At 47.2% G+C, this 14,234-nt stretch overlaps 2 protein-coding genes across 4 annotated transcripts; one reads left to right on the top strand and one right to left on the bottom strand.

Annotated features, from left to right (window-relative positions):
* Window positions 1–40: 40 nt before the first annotated feature.
* LOC105700550 (RISC-loading complex subunit tarbp2) lies at window positions 41–2,179 on the bottom strand. Its single transcript, XM_012426486.2, has 3 exons — window positions 2,082–2,179; window positions 1,333–1,828; window positions 41–1,261 (listed from the first exon to the last, which is right to left on the bottom strand). Exons 2-3 carry the CDS (start codon window positions 1,666–1,668, stop codon window positions 602–604), a joined length of 996 nt encoding a protein of 331 aa, XP_012281909.1. The 5' UTR covers window positions 1,669–1,828; window positions 2,082–2,179; the 3' UTR covers window positions 41–601.
* Window positions 2,180–2,227: 48 nt separating this feature from the next.
* LOC105700549 (centrosome-associated protein 350) lies at window positions 2,228–13,818 on the top strand. Of its 3 annotated transcripts, none has more exons than XM_012426485.2 (13): window positions 2,228–2,680; window positions 3,100–3,277; window positions 3,350–5,122; window positions 5,204–5,468; window positions 5,543–6,042; window positions 6,117–6,340; window positions 6,418–6,748; window positions 6,829–7,958; window positions 8,307–8,470; window positions 8,544–8,710; window positions 8,793–11,898; window positions 11,980–12,062; window positions 12,149–13,818. In XM_012426485.2, the coding sequence occupies exons 2-13, from the start codon at window positions 3,173–3,175 to the stop codon at window positions 12,866–12,868; spliced, it is 8,568 nt and encodes a 2,855-aa protein (XP_012281908.1). In that variant the 5' UTR covers window positions 2,228–2,680; window positions 3,100–3,172; the 3' UTR covers window positions 12,869–13,818. The 3 variants fall into 3 exon arrangements, with proteins under 3 accessions (XP_012281908.1, XP_012281907.1, XP_023290351.1); XM_012426484.2 differs by having other exon boundaries at window positions 5,540–6,042; XM_023434583.1 differs by lacking the exon at window positions 2,228–2,680 and having other exon boundaries at window positions 2,921–3,277; window positions 5,540–6,042.
* The last annotated feature ends 416 nt before the right edge of the window (window positions 13,819–14,234 follow it).

Genomic DNA, 14,234 nt, shown 5'->3' with positions numbered 1-14,234 from the left:
CAGTATACGCCTGGTATATAACTAATGAAACATATGCCTGCATGTTTATTTATCATATAATAACAGTACGTATCAATCATAACGCTTCTTATAAATGAAATGGTACGGTTGCATGGTGCCATGCCGAACGGAGTCGCGTTATAACTAAAGTCTTTGCTTTCGTTCTGATGTATAAAATTAAGTCATAGAAAAGTTTGGTGTAACAGGGCTAAGGCAGGGGAAGTGACCCTCACAAACGTGTTTTCTTAAAAAATAAAAGATTATTGCCTGATGCCATACACCTTGTACATATGTATATTATGAGGATGGAACACGAGATGAAAAGTTTCGTCACCGTCTAATCTGATGTTCCTTAGTTTTTGGAGATCAGATATACCATAAAAAATAAAAATTATCAATTTTTCACCACTTAAAAGAGCATTTGCTTTAAGTTCTTAAGTGGGGATATCACAAAACGTTCATGTAATGTCAAATATAATTCTAAGGTTTTTTTTTTCAATCCGTTAGTACGGTTTCGTTTCATCAAAAGAATGTATAATTTATAAAATAAAATAAAGGAAGGCAGTTTTAGCTCGATCACTAGGTAAGCGCGTTCTTAGTATTACGTGAACAACAATTTTAAAGTTTTCATGACTTGTACTATCGCATTTAGTTCTGCAAGAGATTCTGTTGCACCAGAACCTACTTCGGTGATTATGGGACATGTGTTTAATTGCACAGCCATTAGCATTTTTTCAGTATCTGACTCCATCGGTATGGATTCCATGTCTGCTTCGATCATTGTCAGTAAATTCTGAAATTCTGTCTTTACTACATCCATGTTTGTGTTACCTTTTGAAATCATTTCTATCAAGGAGGTTATTTTTTCAAGGAATTTAGGTGCACTTTCTTGAAAGTTCTTCATTAATCTGAGGTGATACTCGGATAGCTTAGCTCCTAAACTTGATTTCTTCTGAATGTGTTGTTTACTTAGTTCTGGGTAACGTGCCTTTGCCAATTCACTGGAAAGAATGTCTTGTTGTTTTAACTTATTTTGATTTTCAGAGTGCGAGATGTCTTTCAAGTCCGATACAACGTCGTGTAGCCTATGTAACATTTTCCTAGCAGCTTCATGTTTTGCTTGCTTCTTAGTAGTCGCAGTTCCCTCTTCTTTAAATGTCGATACCACGCACTGAACCGTAAACACTTTGGCATGTGGAGGGCCAACTTCATTTATGGCATTGTACAATGGTTCTTGTAGATTGTTTTCTGCACAAAGGTCCTATAGAATGGATTGAATTAAAGTTTCTCTTGTTACGTTAGAATAATTTCAGAAACAGAAACAGTGTTTACCTGTAATGCACCTATGGCATTCACAAATGGTACATTAGTCTTTGGAGAAACAGGCAGTACTGCAGGCGTACTATTATGTACAGGAGACGGCATAGGAGAATCCTGCACTTCAATACCCGTCTGCTTCACGATTAACTCCAACATAGCTTTCGCTGCCTCGTGTTTGGCATCTTTCTTACACCGACCTCCTCCAGTAGCAGTTAGACCATCGCAACTGACTTGGAAGATGAACTTATTATTGTGCGACCCGCCACCATCATATATCAGTTCGTAATTAGGGGCAGTACCCTTGCGAACCATCATTTCTTGCAGAATTGATACTGGAGTCTTATTCATATTGACATCCCATGAACGATTCCAGTTAATATATAAGAAAACTTGATCTCCAAAGCTGCTTACATTTTATTTTGTTCACATAAAAATGATAAAGAGTTCAAACTCGCTATCTAATAAGCAGAGAGTAAAATTCGCTGTCAAAACTTCAATCCCTACGTTTCTGAAACAGAAAATTAACCATTCGAAAAATTAATCCGGCGACACGTGAGACTGCCGATACAAGAGGAACAAAAACAAGTCATTAATATCGTGGAATCTGTCTTGTTGAGGTTACTACGGCTTGGCAGAATTTACTTAACGGCATGTGCTTTTTCTCAGAATTCGTATATCCTGACAAATGAAATAGCACATACGTGGCTCTTGTTTTTCATAATATTAAACTAAAAGCTTTAATTGCAATAAAATGTATTTACCGAAAGTCCATGTGTAAGGCGGCACAACCATCAAGTGTCATTGCGCATGTGCAGTTTCAATCCATCTGACGCGCCATCAGCATTGCATACGGAACAATGAAACTGCCAGTATAAATGAACTGAACCTTAAAAATAAGCCCCCCGGTCATATTATTACTTTGAAATATTCTTAAATACGTTTTTAAAATCTTCACAATAATTTTCATGCATATTCTTGGTGATTTTTGCTATTTATTGCTTCAAATCGCAGTGTGCACACGACGCATGCGCACTCACTGCTGCTCTCTGATTGGTCGCGTACATTTTCAAGAGGAAAATGGCGACCAAGATGGCGGCGACCATGGCTTTTTAATCTCGTTCCAAAAGCGCAACCTTGGCTTTCCAACCACTTTACTGCATTTCCTTGGAGCGATCCAAGTCGGTCGTGTCGCTGAAACCAGTTGATCTTGCAAATTATACCAAATGTATTTAACGCAAGAGTTGTTTGGTGTGCGTTCACAAGTCGGCGTGGCAGTTCGATGAATGTTATTCTGCCAGCATGTAATCGGTGGACGAGTCGACGTACGAATCCTGCATGATGCTTCGTGAATTTTAAATTAGTATGTACCGCTTTAAGTAGTTCATATAAGATTACGTTGCTAGGACGGGATTTACGGTAGATTTTGTGTCCCCCGACGAGTTTTGCAACTTTTTTGAAAGTGGTGCAACCGGCCACGTAGAACCCATGGCGATCCAGCTGTTGATTGGAATTCAAATTTTTTTTTTCATTGTTTTTTAGCCAGACCTTTATTCTGCCATTCCTTAGATAACGTTTACCCTTTGTACCCACGAGTTATTTGCAATATTAAACGAATGGTATTTATTAGTCTCGCCGAGGCCTTCAATGTCGTTTTAAGTTTACGGATATTCTTGAACCACTAGCTTTTGTTTCTACATTTTCAAATCTTTATTCTTCCTTTGTTTTTTTTACCAACCTTTGCAGTTGGATTATCGTGTGATGTATTGTGTTTATTTTTAGGCAAATTGAGCCATGACTGCAATTGGGAGTTCACTACTCGAGTGGGCGATGAAAACTGTACATACTTGAGAACATGAAGAATGGTGAAATCGAAGGGGAGGAGGCCGAAAACATAGGGAAATGTGTGTTCTTTTCCAATCCAGACATTTTAACCGAGCGTCCCAAGAATCACGGTGCTGTAAGATTATTTCTATAATCGTAGATATTTAATTTAGGACGATTACTATGTTTATAAATTTTTTCATTGCAGGCATCTCAAATTCGCCAATCCTATAATTTAGATCAACAGCAGGAACAATTTACAAATCAAGGTATCGCAGGGATATGCAGTAATTTAGTTTTAACTTCAGGACAAAAAATTCCTGAGGACCTTTTAACTCATTATTCTGCAAAACCGTACCCGTTTACATTTATTACCGCTGTTAAGAGAAAACTTGCACTCGGAGCACATTTTGAAGCATGCAAAAGAGTGCATGAAGAAGCCAATGTAAATCAAATTGATAAAAATTCAGATTTCATTCAGGGTGCTCAATATTATAGTCAAGACATGGACTACATAAAACCACTGAAGGTACCTGACTTAAAAATATCTCCAAAGTCTATGGAGTTCTCTCAAAAAGAGGGTTGTACTTTAAAAGACATTACCCCAGCGAAACTAGAGAATGTTAAAGATGGGACGATGAAACAGAAGGGGGAGAAAGTATCGGCGAAAAGTACTGACCGAGTGCAGAGGAAATTGGACTTTTCTTTATCGGATGGACAATCTATTATATCTTCTGAAAACATTGAACCTTTAAAGACACCTGAATTGTCAATTGCTTCTAATTTATCCAAAAAGAAAGAGTATGCCAGAGATAGTTTTAGAGAAAAAGAAAATAGATCTAAGCGAATTAGAAAGGATGATGGGATTTTAACAAAAGCAGCTGAAATTGGTCAAAGTATGCTCAAACGATCCAAAGATACTAGAACTCATGTTTCTAGAAAAGAATTGGACGATTTTGCAGTTAAGAAATTTAAAGGCGAACATGCTTTGGTCGGTGCGTCGAAAGAGGATACTTTTGTTTCAAAGAAATCTCGATGTAAGAATTTTGCAACGTCCACTGTTAAGAAATGTGACGAGAAACGGCACCGTCCTTCCGGCACACACATTGTAAAAACTAGCAGAGATAAATCTTTGGAATCAAAATGTAGATCTTACAGCAGTGAATCCGTATCTGATCGTGGCCTAAAGGTACAAGAAAGAGTTTTAATTAAAGATAGTCCAAGAGGAAGAGTAAACGACATTATTGATCGAAAAGTCAAAGCCGATGATTGTAATATTCCAAGCTCATCTAGACAAATCGATGACCACAAAAGTAAATTCGGTTTCGACAGTAAGTCAATAAAACAAAGTAGAATAAATTCAAGTCAAATGAAATCAGTGGATGGATGCTCTACGGAAGACAGTCAAAAAATGTTTAGTGAACCAAAATCCTTCACGAGCAAAGATGAGCACACTTGTTCCAATAGTGTTTCAGAAATATCGGAGGATGTCATAACTGCAAATGATTCAGACATTAGTTTGGAAGAAGAAAGTATACATTCCCAGTTGTCCTCTCGATGGTCTAAAACAAAAGATTTGGAGAAATCAAACCAAGTTACCCAAAGTTCTACATCGGCGTTGACCGGAGGTATCAACAGTCAAAACTTTCCAGAACGTATCGCAAGCACAAGTATAAGTACAAGGAAAACCAGCAATTCCCAAACTGGCAGCGTAACATCAACGGAGGTGAATTCTGATTCGAAAAATTCTGCCGAATTATCTTTCTCTGAAATTATCGCAGATTCTCGGAAAATCTCCTTCAGAGACGACAGTTACTCCCATCAATCAGAGTTCCGAGACTTAGTTACTCCTGATATAAATTTAATAGTTCGCTCAAAGAGAAGGAAGCAGTTTTTACAAGGTGATGATTCTGAGGAAATCAAAAAGGTTACGAGAAACAAGACTACAGCAGGGAAGGTGGAAGACGGAGGCATCGAGCTGGTAAGATATTTTGAGTATACGTACATAGTGCGACACTCAAAATTAAAAGGAGAATTTATTCAATGATAATTCAATTTCCAGTTACATCCAACGGCACTGCACATGCAGTTTCAGGCAGAATTGCATTTGTTTGATTCATTCAACGAATCGTTGAGACAAGTGATGGACGTTGAAAATAGTCTCTACACTGCTCAACAGGCTCAAGAGCAGTCGCTTTTACAAAAGGAGAGAGTCGCAAACAAGGAAATTCAGAAGCAAATAAATGCTTTGCAAGGAACGAAGGGCACAATTGATTCGGAGCAACATGCAGAACGTAATGGACTCACCGAACGAAAAGTGGACGAAGGTAAGTTGATCGCTTTACGAGCCAGATATACAGCGTAGTGAGAAAGTGACAACGTGGGTATTCTGCTTCAGCAGCGAAGAATTCGAAAATTGACTCGCCTGAGGAAGTCATCGCTGGAAGTAAGAAGCATCAACATGAGTCAGTGCGAAAAGACAAGGAACCACAAGTGACGCGTAAATTAAATGACATTGTACAGTCTTCTTGGCGTGGGTCTGATTTAGATGAGAAATCCAAAAAGATAACAAGAGCGGTAGAGATGACTGAAGTGCAGACTCAGACAGTAAACGATATTGCAACTCAGACCGAAGTCGAAGCAATTCATCCGATGCCTGGTATCACTTATCGCAGAGGTGGCTCTGCACGTCGTGAGATTTTGCCACATTCGTTGTACTCTACGGATCAATTCGATGACTCAAATCAAGTAGATGACGTCTCCCTGCCGAGCAGACTAAGAACAATGTCGGAGATCAGCTTGCACGAGACGACGTCCTCCATCAGGACCGAGACTGGGACAGAGATCAGCATCTCGACCAGGGATGTTACTTGCTCGTTCAACAAGTATTTGGATTTAGAAGTACGTTAACGCATATCCTTTAATACAGTCCATATCACCATACACGACTGACAACTTCTCTTCCAATCCTACAGATGGATCAGCTGATCGAAGACGAAAGGCAGAGGTATGACAAGATAGAGATGCTCTTCAAGTCTCGAGAGAAGACCTTGAACGACCGAACGAAGAAATTAGTGAAATTGGAGGAACAGAAGCGAGCTCTTAAAGACACTGGCCAGGACAGTCGAATCAGTTCCGTGAAGAAGAAGCAGCGAGCTCTACTTCTGAAGCTGCAGCAAGAGAAGGACGAGATGATCAGGTAAATAGATACCTTCGTAACGTAACAAGCCACGAGAAATGTCTCTTCCTCTTCAGTAACCATTACTCTGTCCTCAGACTGAAGGAGCTGCACAAAGCAGCGAGCCAGGAGCGCAAACTCATGTTGCAGAAACAACGAAACATGTTCAACCCACAGATGTCGACGAAGAACATTCTGACGAAGCTGAAGAGAAGTGCCGACAGCCAATCGCCGCGCAGATTGTCGGGTCCGATGAAGGGTTATGATATAAGGAGCAACAGTTCCATGAGTTCTTTGGTCGACTCCGATCGGTCCCAACTGGAGCAATCGCAATCACAGATCGAGGTAAAGCTGCACAGGTCTGATACCAGCTCGCACAAAGTCGGCAGCGAGTCGGTCAAGTCGGACTTCGAGCTCTCCGCGCGACAGGTAATTTGCATATTGGGAAAGAACTGAATATTAATGATTGAAATCGACAAGGATCATAAACTCAAGCTTATCTTCCCCAGAAATTCGAGCTGTCGAAGACTGACAGGTCGGAAGGATCAGCTCCTGAAGGAGTGCCAACGCCTAAGCCGGACAAGTCTGAAGGCGGAAAGAGTGCCGAATCGAAGCAGTTTTCGAGGACCCGAAAAGACGACGCCAAGTCAAGGTACGAGGTCAAATCCCAGAAGTTCGAGGAGAAGATGCCGAGGGTCGATTTGCTGCGTCTAAAGCCCGGTCGATTCGAAGCGGACTCGACGAAGAGTGCCGAAGGCAGTCCCCTGGACGCGGTCGCTCATGGTGCCGAGTTTCCCAAGTCGAGGACCAGCTCCTTGGAGCTGGCTGCATTGAACCTGGACAAGGTTGCCTGTAAACCCGATTACGTGAACACCGAGTCGGTGGACCCTCTCGTCGAGGAGTCCTCGAGGAGGTCGATGTTCGCGCAGATTCCCGAGAACTACGCGCGAAACGCGAGCTTGCCGAGAGAGGGGCGCAACGTTTGCGCGATCCCCGAGGGCGAGAGACGTCCTGAAAGTGCTACCATTGCCGAGATCTCGAAGTCCAAAAGGTCCAAGCTCCCCCAGGCTCCGGACGACTTTGTGGAGCTGAATCGTGGGGACGCATGGAAGTCTGAAAAACACACAATCGCCGATCCGGAGCTTCGCAAGAAGAAGGCCTCGCACCTTCCGGAGTCTAGGACCAGCTCCAAACGCAAGGGCTCGAAGAGTTCCACATCGAAGTCGAGGTCGGCATGCGCGAGATCCTGCGAGCACGCGATCAGCCACCACGGGAAGTATTCCAGGACCTCGAGAGACGAGCACCGCTCCAGGTATGACATCCTGGAGGAGCTCTGCGGTCTGGATGAGAGTCAGGGATCTCTCCAAGCCCTGGTGGACCACTCTCGCGCCGTCAAGGAAAGGAACTGCGCGCTGCTCAGGGATATCGCCGATGAACACAGAGATGCCTCGCAGACCTTGAAGAACGGCTCGCAAGACGCCGAGGACGCGCCCAACCTGGGGGAGGTCGCGACCAAGTCGCGCTTCAGCACCGTCGCCATCTCTCGCCACAGCTCCGGGGACAGCGAGAAGAGCTACTCGAGGTCGGTCGTCGTCACGGCGAGGGACCACCAGCTGAAGTCCTCGAAAAAGCTGGAACGGTGAGGGTCGTCACAAAGGAACCCTATTTCGTTTTATAAGATCTCGGGATCCGAAGGTATCCGGTAAACGCGGGTACTCCGATAAGCCGAGTACTAGCGCAGCAACGCTGAAGAGTCGGAGCGCGCGCACGCGTTTCTAATAATAACCCCGAAGAATGTGCACCGAGTCGAATCGTGAAAATAGACGCATCCCTTTCCGCGAGTTTGGCTCGCGACACGTATCGCGGCCTTCTCGAGGGGACGGCCCTAGTCTTCCGCGGAGAAAGAAGTCCGGTTCGTCAGGGTCCTCTTCAGGGCCCGCGAGACTCGGCTACGCCGCGACTAATCCTAAAAATTGTTATCTGGTAGGATACTCAGTGCACAGGAGGCTGCACTTACATCCCGCAGGAACTGCGTCGAGGAGTGGATCGCCTGGAATGCGAGGCTCCGAGCAGAGGAGAACCAGGTCGCTCGGATGGAGCAGGCTGCCTACAGACTGGCGAACGCCGCGTCGACCGCGCTCTCGCGCCACGGTAAGCTCACCTAGAAGAGCTTCAACGAGTTCAAGAGTCAATTCGATCACTGAATTTGAATAATCGGTTCCAGATACCACCGTGTCCTCCGACACGAGCGATGCTGAAGGGAGGATAGAGTTGCTGGCCGAGAAGCTGGCCGCAAAGCGGGCCGAGATGGCGAGGCTGAAGAGGGATGTCAGAAGACAAGCCAAACAGAGGCTCAGGGCCCTGGAGACGAACCTGCTGAATCAGATCGAGGTAGGGAACCCGGGGAGATCCTGGCTTGAATGGTAAATTCGGTCCGTTGGAACGATTCTTATTAATTAATACCTCCTTCCAGAGATACGACACGACCATCCACGAGATGCGGAAGAGGTTGGACTCGAAGAGGGTTACAGGGAGCAGTCCGGAGACCAAGTCGGCGGCGGAATTCAGAGTGCCTGAAATACCGATCCAGAAGATCCGCGAGATCTACGAGAGCAGCGACCTCCTCAGGTCGAGGTCGGAGTCGGACTTGATCCGCGAGTTCGAGGGGAGAAGAGGGGAGGAGTATTCCAAGGGTTCCCGAAGCAGAAGAGACCGGTACCAAGAAGGGGACTCCGTCGTGGACTACACCAACAGCGCGACCAGGGAAATTAGCGGCAAAATTAGAAGTGTCTCCGAAGTGGCGGAAGACCTCGTCGCGGCGTTCTCAAGGTCCTCTTCGTCGGTCAAGGACGTGACCGATCTCGAGGAGGTTAAGACGACGCAGCTTAGGGACAGGGTATCCTTGAAGAGCTCCCTGTCCGAGCAAATCGCAAGCGAGCTCGAGACTGGTTCCGATGTTGGTAGCTCGGAGGTGAGGTACACGGAGGAGCGACTCTCCTACGTGATCCCTGAAGAGGAGCGCGAAGAAGAGAGGACGTCGCAGCACTCTATGGGCAGCGGTTCCATTCCCGAAGAGAATGCGAAACCCGATTCCACGAGGACGACGACGGGGAACGCGGAGAGTGTGGATACCCTGAAGAGCGTGGAAACCGTGGAGACCGGGGAAATTGAGACAGAAAAGCCCACCACGAAAACCTCGGACCTGGGATCGGCTGTGCTCTCCAAGCGGCTGACTTTCCTCGAGCTCAGCAACAAGAACCTGAACGAGGACATCAGCACTCTGGAGAACGACTTGAAGATGCTCTCGGAGATGATGTCTCGCCTGGGGAAGAGGTCTTCGGACGTGGAGGAGGTGATCCAGCCTCGAGATTCGGCCGACAGGAGCACGTCCAAGGACATCTCCGAAGACCTGCCCAGTTCGGATAGGAATTATAGAATTCAGAGCGACTCCTTTATCCAAGAGGTCTCCGCCGAAGAGAGGGTATCTTCAACTACCTCGGGGATCCTCACGAATCGCGAGGAGGTTGATAAGGTCGAGCTCGCTATTTCTAGGGTGGATGGCTTGGAAAGAGTCGACAAGGTTGGAGAAACCACGGTCGACGAGGTGGAAGCTCGGCCGCGGGAAATTGATTTCGAGGCGAAGAGCAAGGAGATCCTGAACGAGATCGAGAGGTCCATCGTAGCTTCTGAGTTTGTCAAGCTGTCGAATGACGAAGGGACCACTTGCGAGACATCTAGGCGATCGTCCAGAAGGAACGAGCTAGGATCAAGGACCAGCTTCGACACCTCTTCATCCGTGGTACCAGAAAAGAGTGGAATCGAGGTCGCCACGTCCACCCTGCCTCCTTTAGGTCCGTTATCCGTAGATGTCGAGGTCGAGGAGTCGCAAGACGAGCCCTCGGTTAAGGACGAGGTGTTCGATCGCTCCTGCGTCACGGAAATCTCGGAGGAAGTTGAAGAGCTCCTTGAGGTCATTGAGGAGGTCAAAAGCGAATCCGAAAGAAGTTCTCCATTTATCGGGGAGACTTTAGGGATTCAGGATTTACCCTCTGAAGAGGCCTCGCCTAAGGTGATATCCAACGTGGTCTCACGTGCGGAAAAGTCTGTTCCTGATGAACTTCCTGAAGAGGGTAGGAAAAGTGACTCGAGAGACCACGAAGACTCGGACGCTCACATCGATGAAGATGTCTCGAATACTTCGGAAGCTAAGCTGGAGAGCGAGAAAGAGGTTGAAACTGTTGAGCAGTCTGTCGCTTCAGGGTCCTATCTCGGTCTTCAGCAAGAGACACTTTCTGGTGACAAAGTGGTCCCCTTGTTGTTGCTCGACGAACGAAAGTCAGTGGGCGAGGTCGCGGACGTGTCCTCGACATTCGTCCCGAGGTATGAATCGACCAGCATTGAGATCTCTGGTCCCGACCTTGAAGAGTCGATACCAGAGTCCAAGGCCAGCCCGGGATGGCGTCGAGGTCGCGAGGCCATGCAACTTGACGAACTCGACGACATCCTGGACATAATCGCTCAAGAGAGTGAAATCGAGAAGCCAGGTGTACTCGAAGAGGACCTAAAGGTTCCCCAGGTATCAGAAGAGGTCCTCCCATTGAAGGAGTCGTTAGATCTCGAGCTGAAGAGAGAGGAGGAGCTGCGAGAAGAAGAACCCACGGAAACCGTGCAGGAAAAGACTCCAGAACCTTTACTTGCTGAAGAGGCGATCTCGCAGGATAAAGAGGAAGAGAGCCCAGACGTCGCTATTCCTCCCGAGATCACTGTAGAACCTATAAAACCATTCGAGTTCTCAGAAGAGGTAGAAGCGAGCGAAGCCATCGTACTTGCTGAAGAAGAGGGTCCTGAGTCCTACTCGGACACCTGTACGATTGATCATGAAGCTCCGGATGAAAAATTGCTCCACCTGACAGAGAAAAAGGAAGCACCGGAGGAGGCTGAAAGAGAGAAAGAACCTGAAGAGCGAGCTCCTACTGTCGTTGCCTTGCCGCTGGAATATGAGGACATCTCCGAGGAAAGTCTGGAGGTGTCCGAGATTCTGGACGGCTCGCATGCATCTCGAGACTTCCTACGCTCTCCCGATAGATCGGAGACGCGAGTAGAGTCCGTCTCGGTAGTTGAAGAGATTCCTGAAGTCCCGGTTATTGAAGAGAAACCCGAGGCTACAGAGTCTAAGGCCATCGTCAGGGCTTCTCCTTCGGAATCTCCATCCGCGTCCTCGTTGTCCTCGACTTCTTCAAGGTCTTCACCTTCCTCTGCTTCGTCATCTCCGATAGAGGAGGCTGCACCGAAGGGTCGCTCCGTGGAGGGTGCCGGGGAGCCCGTGATAATCGGCCCTGAAGACGTCTCCTCGCAGAAGCAGGACGTCGACGCTTCTTCGGAGTCCAGCGAGGGGGTGGACACTCCTAGAGGAGTGTCCGAGATCGAAGCGGATTCCCCGAGAGACCTTGCGGAATACAGGGTCGACGAAGACCCCCTGGGGAACGCCGAGTCCAGAACCGACTTCAGGGCCACCCCACCACCCATCGTTGCTGGTACCACGGAAAAGGACATCGAGGCTGCTATCGATAAGCTGAAAGGTACCGATTAATATCCTATTGTACTTGAAATTAATGAAACAGCGAATTAGTTAACACATTCCGCGTTACCTGAACTTGCAGCTTCCTTGGAGCAACCTGGTCTGGAGGTGGCCGACCTCCACGCGAAGGTCCTGCGGATCGAGCAGCTGCAAATCGAGCTGAAGGTAAAAGACGGAGAAGAAAAAAAAAAGGGAGATTCCACTAGATTTGCACCACGAAGATGTAATGACAGAATCTTGTACCTTTTCAGATCAAGAGACTAGAGGCTGAAGAGGTGTCCTACTACGTCCGAGAGATCCCGAATAAACCGCCACCTCCGTACACCCCTCCTGGAGGTGGAAGGCACCGTCCCAGTCGAGCCTCCACGTCCCCTCCACCAGCAGTGGTACCGGCCAACGTTGACGAGCTCACCTCCTTCACGGAGAAGGCGACGACCTTGATCTACAACGCGAAGCAAATGGGCCAGGAGATCTCGACCCTGGAGGTGCCTCAGGAACTCTGCGAGTCCGCCAAGGAGAGCGACCCCATGAAGAAGGACCGGCGGATCTACAACACCTTCCTCTTCGACCTCTGCAAGGAGATCGTCGTCGAGGTGTACCGCACCGAGTACGAGAAGCCTGGCCCGAGCTGGACCAAGCCGAACGTCAAGACGAAACCTATGGTGAAGATCCCGAGGACCGCCGAGGAGCTCAACGAGTACGTCGCAAAGGAGGTGGCGACGCTCTTCGGCTTCAAGACGAAACTCCAGCGCGAGAACATGGTCATGAGGTGGAGCAGGAAACGCAGGGACAGGGTCGACGAGTTGCTGGCCAGGGAGGCCCAGACCGAGGAAGACGAGTGGACCAGGTTCCACCATGACGAGCTGGCCGTCAAGAACGAGCTCACGAAGGCTGTGCTCGACAGTCTCATCGTAGAAACCACCCGAGTTGTCAAAGCGGCCTATGCCAAAAAGCGGAAGATCATGGCCTGATCGATGGGCCTGAAGAGTCGTCGCTGAAGAGGGTCGAACCGTGGATGCTGAATCGCGAGCAATCGTCCCTAGGTTGCTGCCTCGAGGAGTCGAATCCAGGGATCAAGGAATCACCAGGATGGATCTTTCCTATGGTGGTCCAGACCTCGCACGCCGACCTGTCGATAATCAAATCTGTCCTAGGTCAATTTTTATTTACCGCTAGTTAGTACGTAAGGGATTTTAGCCTGATATCGAGGCAGGACTGCGCACGCTTCCGGGATCGTACCTGAAGAGACATCCTCTTATCTTAATCGAGAGACTTTCTCTTCTAACGAGAATTCCACGGGAGTTTCAGTGATATCGTCAACGCGGCTCTCTTGATACTCAGTACTTAATATTCTCTCCTCCTCGGTGCGAGATTACGTCGCATCGCTTCACGGCGATTTCATGGCTATTTAACGTGCATTTACGTCCTTCAGGGACGATCCGGCATGTTAGCGAGCGGACTCGCAGGGCCAATTACATTCCAAATGAGTAGGTGGTTATCGTTATTGCGTATCGACTAATCGCCGGATGCAGGATGCGCGCACTTGTATATACTGATAATGGAGTCGCGATCGCGTTAAGGGGTCTTAGCGTTGTCAATTTGATGGGACTGCCAACCGATTGCGCGCCTACATTTCTCGCGTATACCAGATTCGGCCTTTTGCGGTAGATACTCGTAGGAGATCTCGGTTTTTGCGGATTTCCCGGATATCGCCTCTTAAGTCTCTTCGAGTCCCTTCGAGGACTCGTAGGTCGGTTTATAGAATGAAAAGTGGGGTAATAAACCGCGAAACATTCCCGGCATTACCTTTGCCCGTGGGAAAACGATAAGGAACACCGAATTTGTTACGTACGTAGGTTTGAATATGTACTTAATTAGGTTCTATTATAATTTTTATAATAAAGTTGAGGAGTGAAGAGAAGAGGCGCCTCCACTTCTTGACCTCGGACCAACGGGAGATGTATCTTTTCCCGGGTTTTTCATTTTTATTCTTTAACGTCGCTGGTATGGGACGTGGGTGAACCACGGACACCGGTATCGAGAACTTCCAACCCCATATTTATTTCGGCAACGCCTTTTATATGAAAAAGTACAACACCACTTCTCGAGAGGGACGATACACTTTTGAGGGCGCGGCGGCCAAAGGTGGAGAGACAGTGCGCAGAGTCGTGACAATATGTTCATATATATATATAATTTTAATATCGTTAAACTTAATAAGTAGAGCTACTTGCCTCGTAATCGTCGTTTATCGTAAACTCAACAGTGAAATAGATTTAAATGTTATGTACACGCGATTACGTACGTGCCATGTTTTTCTTTCCCTTTTTTTCTTTT

The sequence above is a fragment of the Orussus abietinus genome, unplaced genomic scaffold, assembly GCF_000612105.2.
Source record: "Orussus abietinus isolate OABI.00-Male unplaced genomic scaffold, Oabi_2.0 scaffold2, whole genome shotgun sequence".
NCBI classification, from domain to species: Eukaryota; Metazoa; Arthropoda; class Insecta; order Hymenoptera; family Orussidae; genus Orussus; species Orussus abietinus.
Note: the sequence above shows the minus strand (reverse complement) of the source record. Positions and strands in the feature narration are given on the sequence as shown.

Excerpts from the sequence above, each read along its gene's own strand:
- LOC105700550 (XM_012426486.2), bottom strand. The coding sequence starts at position 1,668 with ATGAATAAGACTCCAGTATCAATTCTGCAAGAAATGATGGTTCGCAAG. Across the intron at positions 1,262-1,332 it reads ATGCCATAGGTGCATTACAG|GACCTTTGTGCAGAAAACAA; the intron begins GTAAACACTGTT and ends TCCATTCTATAG.
- LOC105700549 (XM_012426484.2), top strand. The coding sequence starts at position 3,173 with ATGAAGAATGGTGAAATCGAAGGGGAGGAGGCCGAAAACATAGGGAAA. Across the intron at positions 8,471-8,543 it reads GACCGCGCTCTCGCGCCACG|ATACCACCGTGTCCTCCGAC; the intron begins GTAAGCTCACCT and ends AATCGGTTCCAG. Across the intron at positions 12,063-12,148 it reads AGCTGCAAATCGAGCTGAAG|ATCAAGAGACTAGAGGCTGA; the intron begins GTAAAAGACGGA and ends GTACCTTTTCAG.